This window comes from Mesoplodon bidens (assembly GCF_964165515.1).
Source record: "Mesoplodon bidens genome assembly, chromosome: 8".
Taxonomy (NCBI): domain Eukaryota; kingdom Metazoa; phylum Chordata; class Mammalia; order Artiodactyla; family Ziphiidae; genus Mesoplodon; species Mesoplodon bidens.
The window spans coordinates 1035307-1061962 of NC_138165.1; the positions used below are offsets into that span (position 1 = coordinate 1035307).

Genomic DNA, 26656 nt, shown 5'->3' on the forward strand with positions numbered 1-26656 from the left:
ACATTGAAGAGAGAACATTGATCACTTTGTTATTGGCCTTTTTTTTTTTTTACCACTAGTGTAGATCCCCTCAAAGTTCTATGGCAGATTAGGTATCAGATCTCTTTTAGGGTAGATTATCCATTTCAGGACCTAATGGTCTGGTGATAATCTTCAGTAGAGGTTCCTAGGTTGAGGTTCTGACCTAGGGGACCAGGTTTGTGTTAATGAGGGTGGTGATCTTAAAATCTTTTGTTATTTTTAAAAGCCCTTCAGTAATTATACTTGCTATCCTAGCTATTTAATGCATCAGTAGTTTGCTTTCGGTTAGAATTCTTTCCTCTCAGTTTGGGAAAACAAGCTTTCATGTGCTGATCAGAAAGCTCTGATTAGTGGTTGACACGGTAAGAATTGTTATATTTCATAATTCGACCAGATTCTGTTGCCATAGCTACTGTAGCCAGGCACTGTACCCACACTAGACAGATGCTGTATTTGAACTTCTTTGGCTATGGATTCTCAGTGGCAGCAGAAATTAAGTCATCATAAGCAGAAGATAGCATAAATAAGAAGCTCTGGTTTTCACTGAACGGTTTGTTAACATTAAACCATTTGCTTTCACTTTTGAGAAATTAACAGGAAGGAAATACTTTTTTACATTGTGACCTAGTGTACACACATGTACAACCAAAATGAGTTTTACAGAAGCAGTTCTTTTCTTTAAAATGTGTGGTTCAATCTTGTCTGTTTTATTTTTTAAATTATTAAAGTAATGCTAGTTGTCAGCCACATTGATTTCAGGAACCACCAATAGGATATGACTTCTGGTTTAAAGGAAAAACCCTACTTCAGAGCAATTGATGAACTTTCAGGCCATGGAGGTTTCTTTTCAGTCCTACCCTCCTGAGTCGTAAAGATATTTTTATTCAATTGTGTGAAGCATTTAGCAAATTCGTTTTGGATTGAATTTGTCGAATTAGTTAAGGTTTAGCAATGTTATTTTCCAATAAAAAATGCATTTGACCCTTGACCAGTGTGGGTTTGATCTGTGCAGGTCCACTTAGACACAGATAATTTTCAATAGTAAATACTACAGTACTGCATGGTCCATTTGTTGGTTGAATCTGAAGTTGCAAAGAACCGTGGATATGGAGGGCTGACTATAAGTTATACTCAGGTTAACCCCACATTGTTCAAGAGTCAACTGTACACCTTTCCCCCTGTGTTTTAGTTGGAGATTGGCTGTGATGGTAAAATTTTTCTCATGGAGTCAGAAATGTTTGCTTGGGGAAGATTATTTTGGATTACGTTTGGTTGGGGAAAAGATTATTCGGGATGTGGTGTGCTGAATGAATGAATGTTACTTATTTTTGTTTATTTCCTCTGTCTTTTCCTCCAACCTTCCCCCACCCCACCCTGAATTTAAGCTTCTTGAGGCTGAATTGTGCAGTAAGCATCCTGTGTTATATCCCTATTGCCTATGAATAGTTCTGGTAAACAAGCATAGTAGATTCTCAATGTAGTAGTATTCTAACATTGCTTTCTTTATGAGCTCTTCTGTTTTGATGAACTGTCAATCTTTTTTTTTTTTTTTAATTTTATTTATTTATTTATTTATCTTTGCTGTGTTGGGTCTTCGTTTCTGTGTGAGGGCTTTCTGTAGTTGCGGTGAGCAGGGGCCACTCTTCATCGCAGTGCGCTGGCCTCTCACTATTGCGGCCTCTCTTGTTGGGGAGCACAGGCTCCAGATGCGCAGGCTCAGTAGTCGTGGCTCACGGGCCCAGTTGCTCCGCGGCATGTGGGATCTTCCCAGACCAGGGCTCGAACCCATGTCCCCTGCATTGGCAGGCAGATTCTCAACCACTGCACCACCAGGGAAGCCCAGAACTGTCAATCTTGAGGACAGACTTTATGTGTGTCTCTGTCTTTAGCCTGTCAAGTAGTTAGTGCTCACTGATTACTTCTTGAAATGAATTACATTTCTTGTTACGCTTCCCCATGTCACAGGGTTTTTTCAACAGTTCCTAAGTTTATGTATTCATAGCTAGTAACTAGTAACTGCCTCAGTGAATTTGGTGGTGCCTGCTCATTATTAATAACTTTTGCTATATAATTTTCAGTTTAAGTCTTACGTCTCTCATAAATCTCTTTCTGTTAATTTTGCTATTGTTGCTCTAATTTTTGAGCTTGTGTTACTACTAGTGTAGAGTTTTTATTACTTTAATTAGAAGTTAGGTTCAATAAAATGAGTTATTGTTTAGCACAATTCTACAATGTGAAACTTGTAATGACTTTTCTTTAAGAAAAGCATTTGTAGTTCACCAGTCAGAATGGCCATCATCAAAAAATTTACAAACAATAAATGCTGGAGAGGGTGTGGAGAAAAGGGAACCCTCTTGCACTGTTGGTGGGAATGTAAATTGATACAGCCACTATGGAGAACAGTATGGAGGTTCCTTAAAAAACTAAAAATGGAACTACCATACGGCCCAGCAATCCCACTACTGGGCATATACCCTGAGAAAACCGTAATTCAAAAAGAGTCATGTACCAAAATGTTGATTGCAGCTCTATTTACAATAGCCAGGACATGGAAGCAACCTAAGTGTCCATCAACAGATGAATGGATAAAGAAGATGTGGCACATATATACAGTGGAATATTACTCAGCCATAAAAAGAAACGAAATTGAGTTATTTGTAGTGAGGTGGATGGACCTAGAGTCTGTCATACAGAGTGAAGTAAGTCAGAAGGAGAAAAACAAATACCGTATGCTAACACATATATATGGAATCTAAGAAAAAAAAAAAGGTCATGAAGAACCTAGGGACAGGACAGGAATAAAGACACAGACCTACTAGAGAATGGACTTGAGGATATGGGGAGGGGGGAGGGTAAGCTGTGACAAAGTGAGAGTGGCATGGACATATATACACTACCAAATGTAAAATAGATAGCTAGTGGGAAGCAGCCGCATAGCAGAGGGAGGTCAGCTCAGTGCTTTGTGACCACCTAGAGGGGTGGGATAGGGAGGGTGGGAGGGAGGGAGGCGCAAGAGGGAAGAGAGATGGGAACATATGTATATGTATAACTGATTCACTTTGTTATAAAGCAGAAACTAACACACCATTGTAAAGCAACTATACTCCAATAAAGATGTTAAAAAAAATATCTTTGTAAATAATGACTATCAATATTTTAAATGTATCAATTCTTCCCAAAGTGATCTAGAGATTTGCTGTAGTGACAATTCATATATAAAAGTTGTCTGTTTATTTGGTAGAACATGACAATCACGTTATTAATCATAAAATTAATATGTAAAAAAAGGAAAATGGAGGAACAACAATAACAAAAAACAAAAACATGAGACATGTACAAAACCAAAGGTACAGTGTTAAACATAAATAAATCCTACCATATCAATAATAAAAACTAAGTGTAATGAATTAAGCAGTACAATCAAAAGTCATATATTGTCAAACTTTAAAAAGAAGTTTACCAGGGTTTAAAAAAATGTTTTCTATAGGAGACGCTTCTTGGATTCAAAGGTCTAATGTATACAAAGTAAAAGGATGAAAAAATATACATCATGCAAATAGCAACCATAGCATGCTGAAGTGGCTATACTAATACCAGAAAAAATAGACTTTAAAACAAACAAAATTACTAGATATGAAAAGGGACATTTTATGATAAAAAAAGGGAAGATTCAAAAATTATTAACATGTGTCCTGAATAAGATAAAACCAGAATACATGAAGAAGAAAATAGCAAAATACACGAAGAATTGAAGGAAGAAATAGATAATTCCACAACATTAGGTAGAGGCTTCAGTACTCCATGGTCAATAATGGATAGAACAATTAGGCAGAAGATCAACAAGGATATAGAAGACTTGGACAACACTATGAATTATCAAGACCTAATAAATGTCTACAGAACACTCAACTGAACAGTAAAATACTCATCCTTCTCAACTACACGTGAAACGTTTTCCAGCATAGATGACATGCTAGGCTAAAAGACAAGAGATTGGAGCCCACATACATTGCTGGTGGGAATGTAAAATGGGTGGCCATTTTGCAAAACAGCTTGACAGTTCCTCCAAATGTTAAACATGGAGTGACCCTATGACCCAGCAGTTCCACTACTAAATATATACCTAACAGAAATAAAAACTTATGTCTGCACAAAAGCTTGTACGTGAATGTTCACAGAAGCATGTTTATACAAACAAAAGGTGGAAAAAGAGCAAATGTCAATCTGACAGATGAATAAACAAAATGTGGAATATCCGTACAATAGAATAGCATTCAGCTATAAAAAGGGATGAAGTATTGATCCATGTTACAACATGGATGAGCCATGAAAGCATTATGTAAAGTAAAAGCAGCCACTCACAAAAGATCACATATTATATGGTCCCATTTATATGAAATGCCCAGAAGAGCAAATCTGTAGATGCAGAAAGTAGATTGGTGATTGCCTAGGACTGAGAGGGTTGAGGAGAATGAAAAAACATTGTAAATGTGTAATGGGTTTTTTTGTGGGGGGACAGAAATCTAAAATTGGATGTTGTGATGGTTACACAAGTCTTTTAGTGGTTACACTAAGAACTACTGAATTGTATACATTAAAGCGTTGAAATTATTGTGTGTAAATTACATCCCAGTAAAGCTGTTAAAAAAAAAAAAAGCATTTGTGGTTTTTTCCCTGTCTTCATTTATACCCTTGGTAGTATCACATGACTAAGATTATAAAAGGTTATTTTGTAATAGTTGGGACAAGAAGCAGAATTATAATGCTTGTATGGATTTGCATACACACACGCGTCTGGGTATTCCAGTTTGTTCAACAGACTAGTCAGTACATTGGCTAAAAGAATAATATATTTCATGCAAAATAATATCTTTGAGCAAAAAGGATCTTTGAAGTTATCTACATTAGACTTGTCCAGGTTGAGAAAACAGATCCAGAGAAGTGGCATGACCTGCCTAATTTTGGAGAGTAGTTGCCAGCTTGAAGGCTAAGAATATGCTGCAGACTTTTGTGACTTCAGGAGTCTTTGTATTTGCCGAAAATAGAGATGGGGACCAAAAAACACAAAGTATGAAATCTATGAACTTAGAAGTGATATTCAGTGAATCAGGATAATATGTTGTACCCTATGCTAGGTGTAATAAAAAGTAGGCACTTGATAAAATTGTGCTGATTTCTTTAAACATTGAAGGTTTATGTGTATGAGAAAGACATGATGAATTCAATGTGTCAGGTGATTTTTTTCCTTAGCAATTTGGTCTATTGTTAGTATGTATTTAATAATCCTATGCAAATTACTTATGCTCATTCTGCCTCAGTTTCTGTCTTGCCTACAGCCCTCTTCTCCCCACCCCATCCCCTCCATCCTCCTCCCTCCCGCTCTACCCCAGATATGAGATGAATATGCTTTGGGGACAACCCTGCCTTCTGGTTTAAATTGTTGTCTTCTGTTAGTGTAGCTCAGGTGTGAGTACTTAAGTGAGTCGAAATTACAATAATTATTTTTATGAAAGATAAAGCTTTTGTTTCTTTTTCTGTATTTGGTTATATATATAGTTCCTTGAAGTATAGTCCTGAGTGAAGCCTGAAAAGGATAGTTTTAATGATTTGATTGATGGTTTTTCTATCTGGGCCATTCAGTTTTCAACCTGCCGTTTCAGCCATCGAAAGCTGTGAGATCATTATTGCTGAAGGCTTCTGGCAACCCGAAGGAAGAAGAGTTGAAGGAGAGTCGGGAGGTCCAGGTGTTTTCCTCTGCCTCTGCCTCTGTGTTAGTCTGCTAGGGCTGCCATGACAAAGCGCCACAGACTGGGTGGCTGAAACAACAGAAATTAATTTTCTCACAGTTTTGGAAGGTAGAAATCTGAGATTAAGGTGTGAGCAGGGGGTTGGTTTCTTCTGAGACCTCTCTTCTTGGCTAGTGGATGGCTTTCGTCTTCCCATGTTTTCACATGGCCTTCCTTCTGTGCATGCCTGCGTCCTAATATCCTTCTCTTATTGGGATACCAGTCACGAGGGTTAGGGCTTTATCTCCAAGTGCAGTCACATTCTGAGGTACTGGAAGTTAGGACTTCAACATACGAATTTGTGGGGGGACACAGTTCAGCTCATAACAGCCACTAAGAGGCTCTGTTTTGACTTTGGGCAAATTACAGTGGTTTGCAGAAGTGAAGCTGGAGTGTGTAAGGCATTTATGAAGACTGCTTACTGTATTGTCAGGAGGTTTTCTTGTTTTATTTTAGGGCTGGATTTTGATTTAGAATATAATATTTTTTTTCATTTTCTTCATGCCAGACCTTTTTAATTTTTTTTTTTTTTTTTTTGGCTGTGTTGGGTCTTTGTTGCTGTGTGCGGGCTTTCTCTAGTTGCGGCGAGCGGGGGCTACTGTTCGTGGTGGTGTGCGGGCTTCTCATTGCGGTGGCTTCTCTTGTTGCGGAGCACGGGCTCTCGGCGTGCTGGCTTCAGTAGTTGCAGCACTCAGGCTTAGTAGTTGTGGCTTGCGGGCTCTAGAGCACAAGCTCAGTAGTTGTGGAGCATGGGCTTAGTTGCTCCACGGCATGTGGGATCTTTCCGGACCAGGGCTCGAACCCTTGTCCCCTGCACTGGCAGGCGGATTCTTAACCACTGTGCCACTAGGGAAGTCCCCATGCCGGACCTTTATTTCTAGAACACAAGCGGTACTTGACCATTCAAGGAAATGTTAAAGGCCTTTTTTACAGAACAAGTTTTACTCAACAAATCTGTAAATGGAAAGGTCTTAAATGAAGGAGTAATATTTTTTCTAGCTTTAACATGTGAATTATTCAAGAGTGTTAGTAACAACGCATTGGTTGTTTTGTATTTGACTTCAGTCATTTTCCTCATATTTCTACAGTAGATCCTTGGTTTGGCTCTTGGTTAGTGCTTTACATCCAGGTACCTGTCACCCAGCTTTAATACCATCAACTTTCTGATAATGTTTCATCTACTCTCCATATAAAAGTTTTTCCAGCAGATTAAACCCCCCATTCTTTAACTGAGGTAAAAGTCATATAACATGAAATTCACTGTCTTAACCATTTTAAAGTGTGTAATTCAGCACCACTTAGTATATTCACAGTGTCGTGCAGCCACCACCTCTGCCTGGTTCCAAACATTTTCATCGTCCCCAAAGGAAACCCCATTCCCATTAAGCAGTCATTGCCTATTCTGCCCTTCCCCTGCCCCTGGCAACCACTAATATGCTTTCTGTCACTATGTATTAGCCTGTTTTGGATTTGGGTATAAATGAAATCATACAATATGTGACCTTTTACGTCTGGCTTCTTTCACTTGGGTAGTGTTTTTGAGATTCATCCATGTTGTAGCATGTGTCAGCACTTCATTCCCTTGTTTTTTTGGCTGAATAATTTTTAAGCCTCTTTTGATACATGTAAAAATCTTTATTCTCATTTGATATCAATAATATTGGAAACTAGAATATTAGGATAATTTTTTCTAATAAAATTAGAAATTTGATGATTATAAAGTGAAAAAATAGTAATTTTAAAATATACTTTCCAAAGCTGCATCCTTTTAGAATTACTGGCGTAGACATCTGAATTAAAGCCGTTAATTGAAATCTGCATGCTGAAACTGAGTTGGATTCATGGGATAGCTGAATAAACAGATTCCTTCACCAACCTTATTGAGGCAAATGCATTCTAATTTAATATACACATAGCCTGAGAATGTGTCTCATCTCATTACAGATGAACATTTGTCAGGGGTCTTCTGGGATTGCTCCAGAGTAGTGGGAGTAATATGTATTAGATGCACATTTAATTGCACTGTTTACTTTTGTTGTCTTGGGAGTCAGGACTTATCTCCCCACCCTCACCCCTCCTCCTGCCCCATTTCCTTTCTGTTATCATTATTAAATGGTTTCAGGAGATACTAAAGGGTCAAGGGTGAATTAGCTAGTACTAAGAATATTTTCATCCAGAGGAAATCACAGATTTATTTTCAGGTCCTTTATTTAGTGTCTTGAATGAAGAAAGGCAAATGTAAGAATATAGAAAAATAATGGAGAGTCTAATCATTCCTCTTTTTCAAACAAAAATACCAAAATTGTTATAACACCCTTTATGTGTTAAAAATCATGGTCTGATTTTTTTTTCATGGTCTGATTTTTAAAATATGCTTGAAAATGTGGTTTTAAATCATGCATATTTGTATTATTGGAATGTAAGTTTAATTGTAGAACACTAAAGTTGAAAAACTGTAAGCTCTTAATATTTTTTTCTTCAGATGTTAGCTTAATATTGCCTTATAAATATGTAAATCCACATACTGAGAAATAAGTTTCTGTGGTAGTTACTTTGAGCCTGAAATTAGATATACATACTTTTAGCATTCATGTGAAACAAGATAGTTTATTCCACTTTTTACACTAGTCCTAGGAAATTTAAAAGGACAAAATGTCAGGTTTTAAAATGTTTTAGTGGCTCTTGTATAAAATGGGGGTCTTACGATAAACTTAAAATGATGTGTTTTACTATCAAACATCTAATGAAAACTTCATTTTAAAAATGTGAACAGTTCTCAGTGATTTTACCCTCCTTACCCTCCACAATTTACCCACCCCACACGTGCACAACACAATTGCCCCAAGCTGTTATAAACAGTGATTTTTCCTTCCGTCAGGCTAAATTTTACAACAAATACTTATTAGCATTTATTCTGTGAATTGACCTTTTTCAAATGTGTAACTGGTCTCTGCCATTAAATTTAATAGTTCATTTTGGAAATAGATCGACTAAAAGCTAAAAATGGTGCATATTAGGAAAAGGAAGAGAAGTGTAAAAAATGTTCATTTAAAAATATTTTCAGGCAGTGTTACAGTGCTGATATATTTGTGACAGTGCTTTTTCCTTACCCTAGTGTCATAGAAGGAAAACATCACCATGGCTACAGAAATTGGTTCTCCTCCTCGTTTTTTCCATATGCCAAGGTTCCAACACCAGGCACCTCGACAGCTGTTTTATAAGCGACCTGATTTTGCACAGCAGCAAGCAATGCAACAGCTTACTTTTGATGGAAAACGAATGAGAAAAGCAGTAAACCGAAAAACCATAGACTATAATCCATCTGTAATTAAGTATTTGGAGGTAAGTCCAGTTAATGTACTTCAGATGACCGAACTTTGGTTTCTTGAAAAGAAGAAAGTTTTTATAATGCAGGGTAATGAGTATACCTGTGTTTTTTAAATTAGTAGGATGAAGTAGAATTTCAAATGAAGCCAACCAATCACCTCAATAAAAAAGAGTCCTTTTTTTTTACTCTTTGCATGCATGAATAATCTCAAAAATTATTAGACTCCAACTTAAAAATATGTTTTGTTCTAAAGGTTCACACTGTATTTCAGAAGAGGGTACTTTTGTCCAACGAGGCCAACTTTAAAACACTTGTTAAACCCACAGTGTATATGAAATGTTAAGAGACTACCAACATAGGAATATTTGTATTACAACATGTGTTCAGAATAGTGACTTGCATGTCCAAGACACTGGCATCAGAACACGACTCTCCAAGCCCCTCAGGGAAAAGGGCTCTATTTACTTATGAAGGTTGAGCACCTACTACAGTCTTATAGGGTGAAACCAACTCTGACATGGCAAATAAAGGCAGAGGAGGGGTCTGCCTAAACCTGTGTCAGCTTGACACATCTCCCCTTTGAGTTTTTTATTTACTTGTCTTAACCTTTCTTGTCTTAAGCCTCTATGATTTGCTGTTTTCATTGCTAACGCCACGTTAATCAGGTTTTGGTCTGCTCGGCCTCCCGTGAAGAAGATTTGTCTGCTTTTCATTACCTGAGACAAGTTGTTAACAGACCTATATGCATATTGGGCATAATTAGTATGTTGCAGGTACATAGCAAAAATATTCATTCAGAGGTAAAGACAGATACAGGCTTTTTCAGGTGTTTCAGGTGGAAAACTAGACTAGGAAAGTTTGGGAGGAATTAAGAAAACCAACACCAAGATAAGAGGAATTGTTTTGTGCTGAGGATTTTGAAGGAATTGGGAACGTCTGTCTACCCCTTGTCCTTTTTCCGTTTACTCTAAGGTATGGTCAGTGAGAATGTGTTGGGGTCAGCAGCATCTTGGATGATTGGTTGGGCATAATATGAGTAAAGAAAGGAGGGAAATTCTCAGCAATGTCAGTGTGTTAAGAGGGGAAATCTCTTAAGATACACACTATTATCTATGTTTTAGAACATAATGGAAAAGTTTTAGTCTTCTTTTTTCCACATTTAACGACAGCTTGCATTTTGTAAATATTATGTTTCAAATTGAGTATAATTAGACAATATATTGATTGATTGATTAATTTATTTATTTTTAACAGAATAGAATATGGCAAAGAGACCAGAGAGATATGCGGGCAATTCAGCCTGATGCAGGTTATTATAATGATGTAAGTATAAGATATGTCATGCTAGCTTAATAGAAACCTCTTTGCTTGGACATTTGAACTATGGGATCTCTAATTCAAACATGGACTTTTCTTATTACATTTTTATAATTAAAATAAAACATTCCTAAAGGGATAGTATAACATATCTGTGTAAACCATGGGTTATTTTTTATATATATATATATATATATATATATATTTCTTTCTTTCTTTCTTTCTTTCTTTCTTTCTTTCTTTCTTTCTTTCTTTCTTTCTTTCTTTCTTTCTTTCCTTCCTTCCTTCCTTCCTTCCTTCCTTCCTTCCTTCCTACCTTCCTTCCTTCCTTCCTTCCTCCCTTCCTCCCTCCCTCCCTCCCCGGTACACGGGCCTCTCACTGTCACGGCCTCTCCCGTTGTGGAGCACAGGCTCTGGACGCTCAGGCTCAGCGGCCATGGCTCACGGGCCCAGCCGCTCTGTGGCATGTGGGATCTTCCCAGACCGGGGCACGAACCCGTGTCCCCTGCATCGGCAGGCGGACTCTCAACCACTGCGCCACCAGGGAAGTCCTATTTTATTATTATTATTATTATTATTATTATTTGCGGTATGCAGGCCTCTCACTGTTGTGGCCTCTCCCGTTGTGGAGCACAGTTTCTGGACACGCAGGCTCAGCGGCCATGGCTCACGGGCCTAGCTGCTCCGTGGCATTTGGCATCTTCCCGGACCAGGGCTCAAACCCATGTCTCCTGTACTGGCAGGCAGATTCTTAACCACTGTGCCACCAGGGAAGCCCGGGTTATTATTTTTTTTAATCTCAATTAAAATTTTCCTTTTAATCTGATGACAGGTGAACTTTTTTTTTTTTTTTTTTTTTTTTTTTTTTTTTTTTTCTTTTTGCGGTATGCGGGCCTCTCACTGTTGTGGCCTCTCCCGTTGCGGAGCACAGGCTCCGGACGCGCAGGCCCATCGGCCATGGCTCACGGGCCCAGCCGCTCCGCGGCACATGGGATCCTCCCAGACCGGGGCACGAACCCGCATCCCCTGCATCGGCAGGCGGACTCTCAACCACTGCGCCACCAGGGAGGCCCGACAGGTGAACTTTTGATTTGGGGTTTAAAGCAGTGTCCAGCAAAAGATTGCACTGCCTCAGAGTCTCTGTAACAAGAAAGTTAATTTTAAACTTGGCTTGTTATGAATGTGTTTAATTGTGTTGACTTTGAGAAGTAATTGGGGGAAATCTGGCACTTGCTTTTATTGTTTATTTAGTAATTATGGGCATTTAACTTTCCTGTATCTCCATTTTCTTCATTTAATTACTATAGACTAATTGTAATCTATTATAATAGTGTTTTGAAAGTCCTATATGGTCCTGAATTTGTCTTTAAATGTTGAAGTAATTACCTTGTCATGTCCTTGGTTTATGCCGTTTGTGATCTTTAAACCCAATTTTCTTTTTTTGTAGCTGGTTCCACCTATTGGAATGTTGAATAATCCTATGAATGCAGTAACAACAAAGTTTGTTCGAACATCAACAAATAAAGTAAAGTGTCCAGTATTTGTTGTTAGGGTAAGTATTCTGTTTGATATTTTTTGGAAAAATTAACTCTGAGTTAGCCTGCAAATATATTTGCAAAGAAAATTAAACATTATTTTAAATGTATATCTGGGATAAAAATCAGTGTATTGCTTGTATTTTTATTTTGAAATATCCAATCATTTATCTACTGTATCCACATTTAGTAAGGTAGTACTTTTGGATTGCTTCATGTTGCAATTTCCATAGAATTCTCTCTGAGCTGGCCATGGATATATGTGTTACAGCAGTTGTCTGACTTGCTCTTGAATAGGAATGTTTTGTTACTGTTTAGAGAGCAGCATCTCAAGGTGAATGAAAACTCTTAGGGTTACTAGGAAGGAAAACACCTAAGAAGAGCTGAAGACCAATGGTAGACCATAATTGTCAGCTCCATGAAGGTACATTGTAGGTACTCTTCACTAAAATTTTTAAAATATAATTTAAAAATATATATTAATAACATGGTTCAAATTATTAAAATTTGAAGGGGTTTGCAATAAATAAGTCTTCCCATCTCTGTCTCCCAGGCATCCTGTTAATATTTCCATAGATAATGGTATAATCATTTTTTTGTGGTTTGCTAGCAAGAATGCACTTGCTGGTTAGCAGTATATCAAGTCCAGAAATGTAGGAAAGTTAATAGTCAAAGTGGAGCAAATAAGAATTGAAAAAAATAATGGGACAGAGAAAAGACAGTCATGGCAAACATTGTGGCAAATGAGCAAAATAAGCAGGTCTTCTTATTAGAGAGTTGTGATAGACAAGCCAGGAGGACTGAGAGTTGCTGGAGGAGACTCTGCTTGAGCTCCGTACAAATGTGGTAGTCAGTCTTAGGCCTCCTGTTTGCTTCAGAGGCCTATTACAGTAGAAACCATTAGTAAAGAAACATTATTTGAATGGCTTTTGTATTAGGAGAGCCAACCAGTGTGTAGTGTAATTTTGTTTGCCGGGGAATTTGGCAAAAGGAGTATGATGGCAGCTAGTTTTAATATCCTGTTAGCATAACACAAAACCTTTTTGGAATGAATAAAATCTGAGCATTCTGTGTCCTGTATCTTGTTAGATGGGTAAATTTCTCATTTGGGAATCAAGCTATAAAGTCTTAAGAAATTTGCACATAGTAGAGGCAAGTCCAAATTACAAGGTATTAAAGACATAAAGACTGTGGGTCATGAGTCTACAGTTTGATTGCTTGTAGTATTTACTGGGTTGGGATCCATAGCAGATAACAGAAACTAGGAAAGTAGGAGGATTTTATTAATAATAATCAAAATTGTGATCTGCAGGTAAACAGTAAAAGGCTGGCTTGTCGCATGTATCTGTGAAATTTACCAAACAGACTTCATATCATGTATCTCATCCTATAAACACACTTGTAGTTTTCAACTCTGTGTCACACTTTTTACTAATAGGATTGTTGTATTGATATTTCATGTATTTACATCTAAGGAAAATGAACATGTAATCTATAGAAACTTGAAAATAAAAGTAAGAAAAAATATGTTGCATTTTGAGTTGATAAGCATATATCACAGATTCCCTTCAGTGTGCAAATTGTGACATTGAAATATTGAGGTACTGTTAGTCATGCCTCTGTTGTATTACATTTTTTTGGAGACTAGATTAGCATAAGACCTGTCACTGCCTGATACTGTGAACGAAGAACTTAAAAAAATATGTATACATGTATGTAGTATATATTGTACGTTTAGTTTCCAGGAAAAGTTTGATAGCCTTGATGTCCTTAAATTGGTATATAATACTGTTTTTTCATAAGACACTGGTAACTTTTTTGCCTGAATTGGTTCACTAGCAGCTGTAATAAACCAAATCGTTTATACATTTAGTCTTTGAATTTTTCTGGTGGCTGACCATCTTATTTATGTTGGTCTGCCATGTATTCTAGAAAAATTAGGTCTTTGCATATTTTGTTTTGAAATGCTCTTTAGAGTGCCTAGGTGTGTGTAACTTAACAGGTATTTAAAATGCACTTATTGGGGCTTCCCTGGTGGCGCAGTGGTTGAGAGTCTGCCTGCTGATGTAGGGGACACGGGTTCGTGCCCCGGTCCAGGAGGATCCCACATGCTGCAGAGCGGCTAGGCCTGTGAGCCATGGCCGCTGAGCCTGCGCATCTGGAGCCTGTGCTCCGCAACGGGAGAGGCCACAACAGTGAGAGGCCTGCATACCGCCAAAAAATAAATAAATAAATAAAATGCACTTATTATTTTTAATTAATGAGCTAAAGTGCTAGAGCTTTCCTTGCACTGTGTCAATACAAGTTCTTTTCTGACAAAGTACTTACAAATCTGAGCTATAGTCTTAAGTGAAAGTCAGTATTGTCCACTTAATGTCAGTTATTGGATATTTTATAAATAAAGACTTTCTAAGTGTTTTAAAAATTAAGGTTGAGGATTCGTGACCTTGTATAATGTCTTTTTTTCCCCCCCAGTGGACTCCAGAAGGAAGACGGTTAGTCACTGGAGCCTCTAGTGGAGAGTTTACCTTGTGGAATGGACTCACTTTCAATTTTGAAACAATATTACAGGTAACAGTAATCATCAGATGGTAGCATCGTCCCATATTACTGTTAAAGAACTTGATATGTAGTTACTTTCTTGGCATTTTAAACTTACAGTTGGACCGATGATTGTTATGAGTTAATATATGGTCCTGTAAAGGCTTCCGTCATATATTCTTTTATATAATGTTTACAAATGTTTTATGTTTTCACAGGCTCACGATAGCCCAGTGAGAGCCATGACTTGGTCACATAATGACATGTGGATGTTGACAGCGGACCACGGAGGCTATGTGAAATATTGGCAGTCGAACATGAACAACGTCAAGATGTTCCAGGCACATAAGGAGGCGATTAGAGAGGCCAGGTTTATACACAATATACCATTTTCTGTAGTCCCTATTGTCATGGTTAAATTATTCTCTAAGTGTATTCTGGGTGCAGAGATGCATGGGCTCTGTCAGATTCTGGGAAACTTTCTGCACCCTATAAGCACAATATTTTTCTTTGTTTTCACACATTCACCATTTTGCTGGCACTTTTCTGAAGTAGTGTTGTCCCGGTATCAGCCTTTGCAATATGTTAGAGATGTATTGTCTGCCGCATTTTGCACTGGTTTTCTCTTTTCGTTTATGGTTAATAATGTGTATACGTTATTCATTTTTATTACCTACTATGTAAGACAAGAATATTTCATTCCAAATAAAGAATTCAGTCTTTAATTATACAACTGAATAAAATCTAAAGCCTACAGAAAACACCTTCAGAGTTCACACAAAATACAAGATAAAAAAGGCTTAAGTGAAGACCCTGGTTGGCTTGGTTATGCCACGACTTCAAAAGGAAAGTACAGTAGGACTAAAAACTCTCACAAGTAACTCTGGATGTGGCAAACATTAATGGATTAATGAGTGGGTTCTTTCAAGCTTTGAAACTGTAAGCAGACCAATGTCAAGAAGACTTTCCTTCTGATTCACTGTTGATAACATCAGTAATGCAAATGTATCATACGTGGGAGTTTACAATATTTTCAGTGAGTTGTATATTTTTACATATCCGTGAGATATGTATAGTAGAAATGGAAAAAAAAAAGCTTCAAAAACAAGCCTGAAGAATTGCTGGAGCCTCAGAATAAAGCTAAGCAGCATTCTTCACGGTTGTGCCACCCACGTGTGGGAGGAGGTTGACATCTTTATAGAAACATCATCCACTGCAGTCACTTGTTTCTACTCTCAGAATCTTAACAAAAGTTATTGGATAAACACGCTTCTGCAAAGACTTTGCCTTATTGTCCTGACCATACATTGAGTTTTCGCAGTTGGTCCTTTCTTAGGCAAAGGGTTCAGAAGTTCAGGGGAGTTCTTAGATGAGAAACTTGATGGTCTTTTACAGGGAGGAAAAAAATGGAGTCCTCCTTCGCAAGCATATTCTTTGGCTTTAAACAGTCAGAAGGTCCCCATGTTAGTTTTCTTCAAAAAGTGCAACGTTCATGGGATAGTTTGCCTGGAAGAAGGTGTGAACGTTTTCCACAGACCTTTTACATAAATCAGAAACATCCTAGGTAGGGATGTGTAGCAACCAGTCTTTAAACAGCCTGTCTGAAACTTTTATGAAGTTTGAAGCAGAAGCTGATGCTAATTTTTTGAGCAGTATTCCTACGTGATTTAAGACTTTACAGGAATATTGCAAAGATAGAATTTGTTTAGTTTCTACATTTAAATCAGCTCCATGTTTTCTGTTGGTACCATAGGAAATACTATACTGGGGAGTGTGGGTAACATTAGTACTAATAATACACTCATAAAGTTCTCTGAATATTGATGATTGAAAACTAAGAAGCAGCTACTCTGTTGAATTCTTCTTTTGATGAGATACATTTGTTAGCTGACAACATTCTCCTTAAGGTCTTCTTCACTGTGGATACTTCCCTCTTCTGTTTATAACGCAGCACAGTGTTTTTATTTTTCCCTGTCTGAGAAGCACAGATAATCTGTTAAATGCTGACTTCTTTCCCCTGCTGTGTGTCTTCATGTAACAGTTTCTCACCCACGGATAATAAATTTGCTACATGCTCTGATGACGGCACTGTTAGAATCTGGGACTTTCTTCGTTGCCATGAGGAAAGAATTCTCCGAGGTACGTGTACTAACAGTACTGATTGGAATATTTAAATAGGGAAGGCATTTGTGGTTTAAATCATCACAATACCACAATACCAGCTTACATCTTCATTCAGTTGTTTTACATACACACCCTCTCAGTCAGTCTCTTTAAAGAAAACAACTCTGTGGTTCACAATCATTTTTGTAGATTTTTACTACTAATATTATCTTTGAATTCTTTGAGCTATAAATTAAATACACATGTTCCCCTTCTCCTCCCCTCTCCTCCCAATTACTTACTTATCTGTATGCATCCATTAGGGCTATATTCCTTTTCCTGCCTTGTACCCAGGATAGCTTTCACCAACATACTGACACAATAATTTTATTTATATAGCTCGCATTCTCCTGGCAGGCCTTTTACAATATGCATTAACCAAGGTCTCACTAGCTACCCTTCTCAGTATTGGTATTTCTGAAAGGAGGTGGTTTTTCAGTACTACGTGGCCCACTCGTTACTAAGCTTTGGAGGGATTTTTATGTACTTTTATTGATTTCATAATTATAAACTAACATCTATAAATTTCTCTATCCTAGAAAAGAAATCCGTATTTTCACTTGGATTAACTTAGTTTTAGACTTCCTAAGGTGGGGCTGTTGAAATACAGTACATCAACACCATTTATGTGAATTCAGTGCTGTTAAAGTAAGTTAAGGAAATTAACTGTGTGTTTTATATATTCAATACAAACATTGAAACAAAAAACATTTACACTTTTAACTAAATCTCATTAGCTTATTATTAATTGGGAAGGTAGTTTTCTCAGGTGCTTAATTTGAACCTGTACTGATTTAACAAGGCGTACATTCTGTTGCATACTCTTCATTCCAATATACCATAAAAGTAACATCTTTCTCTGACACATAAATGCAGGGTGGGAGAATGGGTGCCACAGATATTGGGTGTCAAGCAGTTACTATTCAGAGATTGCCCTTTTTGTTCAAGAGTCGGCAGAGTTATCTTGGTTGACTTATAAGTTTTTTATACCTTTTTCAGAGCTTTATTTACAGCATATAGTGTCGATGCTTTCTAGACAAGAAGCTAAGTATTCTTGATATTTAACCCATATTTCAAGCCAGTATTTTTTTTTAAATCACAATTTTTAAACATTCCTGGCTTTGCACATTTTGTGTGGGTTTTATCCACAGTAATGTATTGTGATAGCTAGCATAAGGATATAGTACCTTCACCTGTCATAGTGAAGGGGTGTCCTGACAATGAGGTCATAATATTGTACAGCTTCAGAACTAGGTGGAGCCTTTGAAATCATCTTATCTGAGTTATTGTATGGATGAGCATCATGACCCAGAAGGCCTAAGTGACATGTTCAAGGTAAAAGAAGTTCAGAGCCGGGACTAGCATCCTGTCACTTGACAACTAGCCTAATGCTACACTAATGTTGCATCTTTCCTCACTATTAGTAGAAGTCTTAGCTGCTAAACAGTGATAAGGGAAACAACTTTTTCCAGACTTTGAAAATCCTAAGAAATATAGAGGAAACCAAATAATTTTATTTATTGAAAGTAATTCTAAAGGATCAAAACCATTAATTTTACAGTGACCTAGGACTATAATAACTGTAAAGTCTGATACAAAACCACTCTGCATCTTGGATTAAATAAAGAAGAAGAAGAAAAGCTGCTATAAGATAGCATTTTCAATCCCAGGTTCCAATGAAGTGTTATTCAGTTTTGGTAATGAAACTGTTTCTAAATAGTGCTTAAGAACTTTTCTTCTGAAATTTAGTGTACATGAGTTATTAGTTAGCAGTTAAATATTTTCAGATTTGAGTCCAGGTAGATTTGGATAATGTGGATGCTGAATCATTACCTGTTGTTCTTATAGCTTAAAAAATACACCAATATCATGTCTATACTGAGAGTTGAATTTTATTTTTCATGTGGGTGTTCTTTTTAAGTTTTCACTATGAAAATTTCAAACATGCACAAGAGTATAATGAACTTGCATGTACTTTTAGGATTTGTATTCTAGCTTATTCATGTTTTTTATTTCCTTTAAACAGTATTCTACTTGTTTTATGGTCATGATTTTTTTCTTTGTACCTCAATGAGTATATGAGAAGTATAAATATATAAGCCAAGTTAATTATACCACCCAAGTAGTAGTTCTGATAGTGGATCTGGTGTAGTAGATGGGTTTTTCCAATTATCCATTTTCTGTCATTCCTCATTTTTCTAAATTTTCTGAACTTTAGAGATGATTATAAAATAGTGAAACCAATGTTGTTATAGTTTTTCTATTCTTCACTTGGTGGCTTGGGGATCAGGGGATGATGGAACTCCACTTGTCTCAAGGATTGATGTGAAATTCTTCAAATAAAATTTGAAGTGAACTTAATTTAGTTCTGTTCGTAGAGAGAAAGGTGGATCACAGAGTTAAGCAGATAGGGTGGCCTCTAAAATGTCAGTTGCCCTATAGAAAGGGGGTGATGTTCATGTAGCCTACATAGGCTGTGTGACGCCAGGCAGGTAGGCATATTCCGAAGGCATGTTAGTGTTGTGCATCAGACCATCACTTGGGATTAAGTTAAGAAAATCCAAGAACATTTTGATTGAGGAGGATGTTTGTGATCACGTAGTCCAACTCTTTATCTAATACTTTTCTACATCATTCCCCAAAACCAGTTTTCTACTCACAAAACATTATTAGTGATACAGTATTCACTACCACACATGAATCTCTTTTTCAATTTTAGGTAGCTCTAATTTTCAGAAAGTTCTTTCTTTATATCAGAAACCCACTTTCTTATAACTTGTCCTCCCTTCTGGAACACAAAAAATCAGGTCTGTACTCTTCTACATAGCAGCCCTTTAAGTATTTGAAGACAGCTCTCATGTCTTCTTAATGCAGTCTTTCAGCTATAAGCTTACAGGATCCCTGTGAGTGCAGAATTTACAGTTGCTTTTTAGTGTCCTTACTGAGATTGTTCTTATGCTTCTTGGAAAAAGAAGAAGTTACACAAGAGAAAATCATCAGTTTTTTTAACAAAAAATGAGCATCGATCTGTTGCCAGATTTGCTACTTTGAAGTTGTAATGTTTGGTCCATAGATGGGAAAAGGAAACACTTGTGAAATGGAATATACTGCAACATTGAGAAGTACCATGTATATGTCCACCCATTTCCAAAGCATATGCAAATCAGTGTAATTTATACACATTTATCCTTTTCTAGTATGAATTGCAGCACTCAAATTATGGACTGGGATTAAAATAACATTTAAGCACCAGGAATACATGAGTCTAAATGAGCCTCTAGGTGTTTATGCAGTTGACTCCAAGAGAAATAGAGGCATTAAAATCCATTTATTTAATTAGCATATATTATATGCATGCTATCATAGGTAGAAGAAATTTAAAAGAAAATAAGGTATGATGACCTCCTACCCTCCTGCTTCTTAAAGTTTAGTAGGAAAGGTAAGATATTGTCACAAACAATATTGTTGGATATTAGGGGAGAAGAGTCATGAGAGTATTAGAAGTATAGTTTTAAAAAAAAAGTGTAGTTTTATCAGTGTAAAGTTAGAAGCAGATCACTTGTGACTAAAATGAAAATGTGAAAGATTGAAAATGTAGAATCAGTAAGAATACAGAGTAAATTTTAATGAGAAGCATAATTATATATTATATGATATATAACATGTATATTATATATAACTTAAAAAGAATCCAGTTTATCAGCTTTAGCATGCTTTAATTTTGTTTTACCTTCTTGATTTTAACAACAGTAGCTGACACATTACACTTACTATGTATCAGGCATATTTTAAATACTTCATTTAATCTTACCAGTAACCAGTACTTCATTTAATCTTACCAGTAACCCTATGAGATAAATACTGTTTATTGCACATTTTACGAATCAGTAACCAAGGTACAAGAAAGTTAAGTAAACCTCCCCAAGGTAATATAACTTGTAAGAGATGAGGCTCAGATTTGAACCCATGTTATTTCACTCCAGAGTTCATGCTCTTATTTATTATGTTAAACTGCCTCTTTTATGTTTTAAAAATATCATCAGCATGGATGTAATAATGTCTTCCTGAGCTGTGATGACAGAATTGTAGAGTTTTTTGGGGGGAAAGGAGAGAAGTGTGGGTAGAGAGAATTTAGGTACTCAAGTTTACTTTACCATTCTTCTTTAAAGCTGTCCATATAGGCTATAGGTTTTCAATGTATATTTAACAACAACAAAAAACCACAATGAATAGTTCAAACTGCAGGTGAGTTATAAGCTAGGTTATATAAATAGAACATGGACATAAGGAGTTGTACTGAGACTTACTCAGGAGGTAAGATCTGTTTTCAGTTTTAAAATATAGCACTCATGGAGAGGAAATGAACCCGAGTACACACAGCTTATGAAAAAGAATACTGTTAGCATTTTTACTAAGTCTTGCGTATCCATGCCTGATTGTATTTGGCTGTGGTTCTTAATGAGATAAACTCCTCTGCAAAGATCTTTTGGTTCAAAAAGTGTGTTTTTGAACTGTGTAAAGACATGTTTACAAAGTCTGAGTGTTCAAAAAAATCTCTGATTTTTTTTTTTCTTTTTCTTTTTTTGGCCGTGCTCTGCGGCATGTGGGATCTTAGTTCCCCTACCAGGGATCGAATCCATGCCCCCTGCAGTGGAAGTGCGGGCCACTGGACCACCAGGGAAGTCCCCTCTGATGCTTTTCATGGGAAATAATTTTACTTATTTAAAGTAAAATTGCCAAACCATGAAGTTTATGATTAATGGACCTAATGTATTTGTACAGAACATTCCACAAAATCCTTTCTGTTCTCTCCAAGACAAAAAACAAACACCCAGCTTCCTTTAAAATAAATAGCCTATAGCAGAATAACTCCTTCCACTAACATAGCATGTTTTAATATTAAAAGTACTTCAGGCACATCATCCAAACAATCATGTGGGCCCATATATATATATTGATTGACACCTGTTTTCTCTTATCTGTGATTCCTTATTTTGAGGAAGCGTTTATTTAAGGCTCTTTTCCCTCTGCTCTCCTGAACAGACTGGATCATGGTAGGTTCTCCTATGTATTGATAAATAACTATCTGGGTATATCATGAGAGGGAAGAAGACTTAACATTTACTTCTAAAGCAAATTATTTGAAGAAATTAGTGTAGTAGTGTCCTGAAATATTCATTTTATATAGTCCATTCACAGTTTTGCAGGAACTGTTTTAGATTTTTATGCTGGGCTTTGTCCTTTCTAACTCTACACTTAAGATATTGCACAAATGTGGCAAAAACTTCTTGAAAATAGATCTTAGCTTTCTTGGGATGCCAGTGCTACACACTGTTACTGTCTTATTCACTGTTATAATTAAGAGTCAAGAGTTATTTCCAGACATTCTTTTGTGTATAAAGATTCCAGGTTTTGTTTTGTTTTTTTGCGGTACGCGGGCCTCTCACTGTTGTGGCCTCTCCCGTTGCGGAGCACAGGCTCCGGACGCACAGGCTCAGTGGCCATGGCTCACGGGCCCAGCCGCTCCGCGGCATGTGGGATCTTCCTGGACCAGGGCACGAACCCGTGTCCCCTGCATCGGCAGGCGGATTCTCAACCACTGTGCCACCAGGGAAGCCCCAAGATTCCAGTTTTTTGACAGCAACAAATTACTATGACTCGTAATCTAGGCAGTCAGTTTTCATCTTTGCATTTAGTAAATATTCTGTAATTGTCTGCTTCAGTCTGCCTTCAGTGAGGCTTAAATTTCTATTTGCTGAGGAATTAGTTACCCTCTTATAGAGCTCCTCAGCTAATCAAGTTTTTGATAGTTTTTTTTTTTTTTTTTTTTTTTTTTTTTTTTTTGCGGTAGGCGGGCCTCTCACTGTTGTGGCCTCTCCCCTTGCAGGGCACAGGCTCCGGATGCGCAGGCTCAGCAGCCATGGCTCACGGGCCTAGCCACTCTGCGGCATGTGGGATCTTCCCAGACCGGGGCACGAACCCGTGTCCCCTGCATCGGCAGGCGGACTCTCAACCACTGCGCCACCAGGGAAGCCCATTTGATAGTTTTTAAAGTTAAATTTCAGAGCTTTTGAAAGAGCTGATAAAAGTAGATAAATATATAATACGCTTTTGGCTTCTTCATTTCTACTGGGTAGATCCTTTAATAAAAGTATATGATTAAAATATGGTATCACCACAAATAAGTTATTTGCCAATTAGGGACATTAAGTACCAAAACAAATATTGTTTTTTTCATAGTCATTTTTTTCCCTTTACTCACTTTTTTATTATATATCTGAAAACCATCTTAAAATTTGATTTAAATCATATCTCAGGAATTTTTAAGAAGCACCTACCATGCTGTGATCTCTTTAGTTATAAAGAGACTAGAAGAAGAATTTCAAGGAAGAAATGGTATTTTCTTGGTCATTTATTCTTTTTTACAAATTGTGTCATAAAATAGTCTTAATTTGTCCAGAACACACTACTATGTCTCAAAATCAATCTGCTGAGGCCTCTTTATGTTTTTTTCCGCTGAATATAATCTAATATAGTTCTCTTTGAGAGAAGTTTACCTTCTTAGCATGATTTTAGAATACCATGTTACTTGCATTAGCCCTGTGAACTGTATCTGCTTTAACTTGTTGTTTTTAAGTATTGCACTGGTTCTAGGGAACCCCAGGGAAGGCCAGCCACCACAAGGTGCCTTTGAGCAGGGGTAGGTAGAGCTTCTCCATAGCCCAGTGTGCTGCTTTATTAGAGCCCTCCCCCGACTAGTGCATGCCCCTTTGTCTATACTTCTGAGTGGGCAAAAGTGCAGACATCATGTAGAGATCCAGTTTAGGATATGTGGCTTTAAAAGTGGCCAAGTTGTTGCTGTTTTCAGGCTGTGTATTTTTTTCTCCTTTTTAAATTATCTGTTCAAGAGTTAAACCTTCAGCATTTTCTGCACCTGGCATATCCCTTGGACAGCTTGTGGGAATCCTCACTCAGTTTCCAGGTTTGTTTTGTCAAAGGTGGAAACCATAAGTATTCTACCACATTAAAACAATTAGGAAATACTGAGGGAAATCAACATGAGTGCAGAACCAAAGTACAAAGGTGAGTCCAAGAAACTTCATACCTGGGAGCTCAATATTTTATCTGCAGTGGAAACTTTTTATATATTATTAAACAAAAGTAATTTTTGATAACCAGGAGTCATCAAAGGTTAGAGTAGCTGGTTTTGGTCCTGTAAAGCCTATTAATTGCTTTGTCTAATAAATAGTTTTACTCTTCTGAAATGAACTTCATTGATAATAACTGCTACACATTAAACTTTTTTTAAAAGGCACCAGTGCACATGCATACAGGCTCTGAGAAGAAAAGTTTACAAAATGCTCATTAAGGGACATTACTGCTTCCATTGAAAACCGGTGGTTTGGAAGAGGTCATGCTAAAACAACCCTATTTTTCTAGAATTACCGGAGGAGCTGAAGGAGATTGTAGTCAAACCGTAGTCAATCTTTTGAATTCATCTGTGAGTTATGGTAGAGGATCATGGCTTTATAGCTGCATGATTGGTCATTTCCAAAAAAGTTTCATTGGTGGTTTGTTATCTGTGAGGCAAGTATGCAGAGAGTGCTGCAAGATCCTTTACTTGGCCTCTGTCCTGTTTAACATTTTTTATTAAAGATAGCTTGCTTTGCAAATTTACAGGTAATTCAAAATTACAAGCAGAAATTCTCATCTAGAGAGAACCTCTTGAATCTCATCAGGATTCAAGAAGATAGTGTGATATTAAACTTAATAGAAAAATATTATGTTAAATTTTAAATAGAGATGAATGTAAAGTTCTGTATTTAGGTTTTCAACCTCAATTCTGGAGTTTATTAGACTGGTTTATGAGAGTTCATATAAAAACGATCATGGGTTTTAGATGATAAGTGTGAATTCTTGAGGTGTCATGCCTTCCCCTATTTGTAAAAGTGATGTTCAGAACGATGGGGCTTAATTATTGATGGGAGATGATTAGAATGGAGAAGCATCTGGAAATCATGAGGAAGAGTAAAGGGAAGTTTAGTATTCAACTTGGATAAGAGAGATTGAAGACAAGTTTTGTCATTTTCAAATATTTAAAGGCTTTTGTATGGAAGTAGGATTGGATTTATTGTATATATGTCTAGAATAAAGGGGTTGGGGAGAAAATAGGACATGATATTTGGATTTAATTATGGAACTTTTTTGTTGAAAAGAGAATGGGCTATTCTGTGAGCTGTTAGGCTTTCCTTTGCTGAAGTTGTGCCATGTTTAGCTTTGCCAACTGTTACGGAGATTATAGAATGCACTCCTTTTTCAGAAGGATGGTTCTATTTGATAATAATTAACCTGGATTAGGTTGTCTGTTAACTGTAGTTTCATGTTTTGTTTTGTTTTATTTTTTATGCTGTACGCAGGCCTCTCACTGTTGTGGCCTCCCCCGTTGCGGAGCACAGGCTCCGGACGCACAGGCTCAGTGGCCATGGCTCATGGGCCCAGCCGCGCGGCGGCACGTGGGATCCTCTCGGACCGGGGACCGGGGCACGAACCCGCGTCCCCTGCATCGGCAGGCGGACTCTCAACCACTGCGCCACCAGGGAAGCCCTGTAGTTTCATGTTTTTTTTTTTTTTTTTTTTTTGCGGTACGCGGGCCTCTCACTGCTGTGGCCTCTCCCGTCGCGGAGCACAGGCTCCGGACGCGCAGGCTCAGCGGCCATGGCTCACGGGCCCAGCCGCTCCGCGGCATGTGGGATCCTCCCGGACCGGGGCACGAACCCGCGTCCCCTGCATCGGCAGGCGGACTCTCAACCACTGCGCCACCAGGGAAGCCCTAGTTTCATGTTTTAAGGCAGACCCAAAAGCCTGAAAGTCAAGCATGTGGATACATTTATTACAAAGGGTTAAGTGGATGGGATATTATCCCATGAGGAGATACTGCCACCTTCTGTTCTAAAAATATTTTTGGTGAGACATTAGATCATTTAATCCTGTTGCTTGAAGTAAATGGAGCCTCAAAGCCACCTCATCTTATAAAAAATATTTTAAAATATTTATACTTTTAGATCATATTATACATATACAGTAAAGTACACAAATCCTAGGTGTACAGTATGATGTATTTTTACATATTTACACACTCATCTAACCACCTGTTAGATCAAGATACAGAGTGTTTTCAGCACTCTAAAGATTCCTTCCTGCCTCTTTTCCACCTAAGCCTTCTATTAGGTAGTTTAGACTTTCAAAGATATTTTCATTAAATTATTTTTCCTTTTTTTCTACTGTTCTTTATTTTGTCATTTTGTGGTTTCTATCATCTCACTTTCCCTTGTGTGGAGCTTTCTTAATTTCCTTTCCTTGATTTGCTTCTGTACTCTTTTGAAAATACTGTTGTACTATTTTTTCTGATTAGCTTCTTTTACTAGTTTCCTGCTACATAACAGAAGTTAGTGTATAAAAAGATACTATTGTGTATTACTACAGTCACAATCTGAATGTGATTCACAGTTTTAGCTGTTAGCAGCCATGTAAGTCACATTACTGGGGTTGTGTCCTCATGTGTATAATGGGGATTAATAATAGTACCAGCCTACTAAGTTGCAAGAAGTAAATGGGTTAATTCATAAGAAGCACTTAACTAGTGCCATAAAGAGTGTTCAGTGGATGCCAGCTATTATGTCATTTCCAAAGCTAATTTCAGAACCTGTTTCCCTGTCTCTGCCTATTTAAGGATTAAAATGGTTATTTCAGAAGTGTATTCTGCTTTTCTCATTTAAATATTTTTCAGCCATTGTCATTAGTTTTTACAGTAGTACAAGTTTTTATTTACAGGTAGTCCATAAATACGAGCACTTGTTTAAACAGTTGTCATGATTTTCTAATGTTTTCAGGTGTAAAAAATTCAGCGCTTAGAATTGGGCAAAGAGTAAAGGGAAGTTTAGATCTTAAGATCTCATTTGGAAACA

General features: G+C 37.2%; 1 protein-coding gene across 4 annotated transcripts in view; it reads left to right on the forward strand.

The window, feature by feature from the left end:
* WDR33 (WD repeat domain 33) overlaps window positions 1-26656 on the forward strand; it is a 105424-nt gene that overhangs the window by 33304 nt on the left and 45464 nt on the right. For all 4 annotated transcript variants that reach the window (XM_081243113.1, XM_081243115.1, XM_081243114.1 and 1 more), the window contains exons 2-7: window positions 8923-9149; window positions 10390-10458; window positions 11900-12004; window positions 14463-14558; window positions 14747-14898; window positions 16570-16667. In XM_081243113.1, coding sequence (XP_081099239.1) covers window positions 8946-9149; window positions 10390-10458; window positions 11900-12004; window positions 14463-14558; window positions 14747-14898; window positions 16570-16667 — 724 coding nt within the window. In that variant the 5' untranslated portion in view covers window positions 8923-8945. The remainder of the gene's footprint in view (window positions 1-8922; window positions 9150-10389; window positions 10459-11899; window positions 12005-14462; window positions 14559-14746; window positions 14899-16569; window positions 16668-26656) is intronic.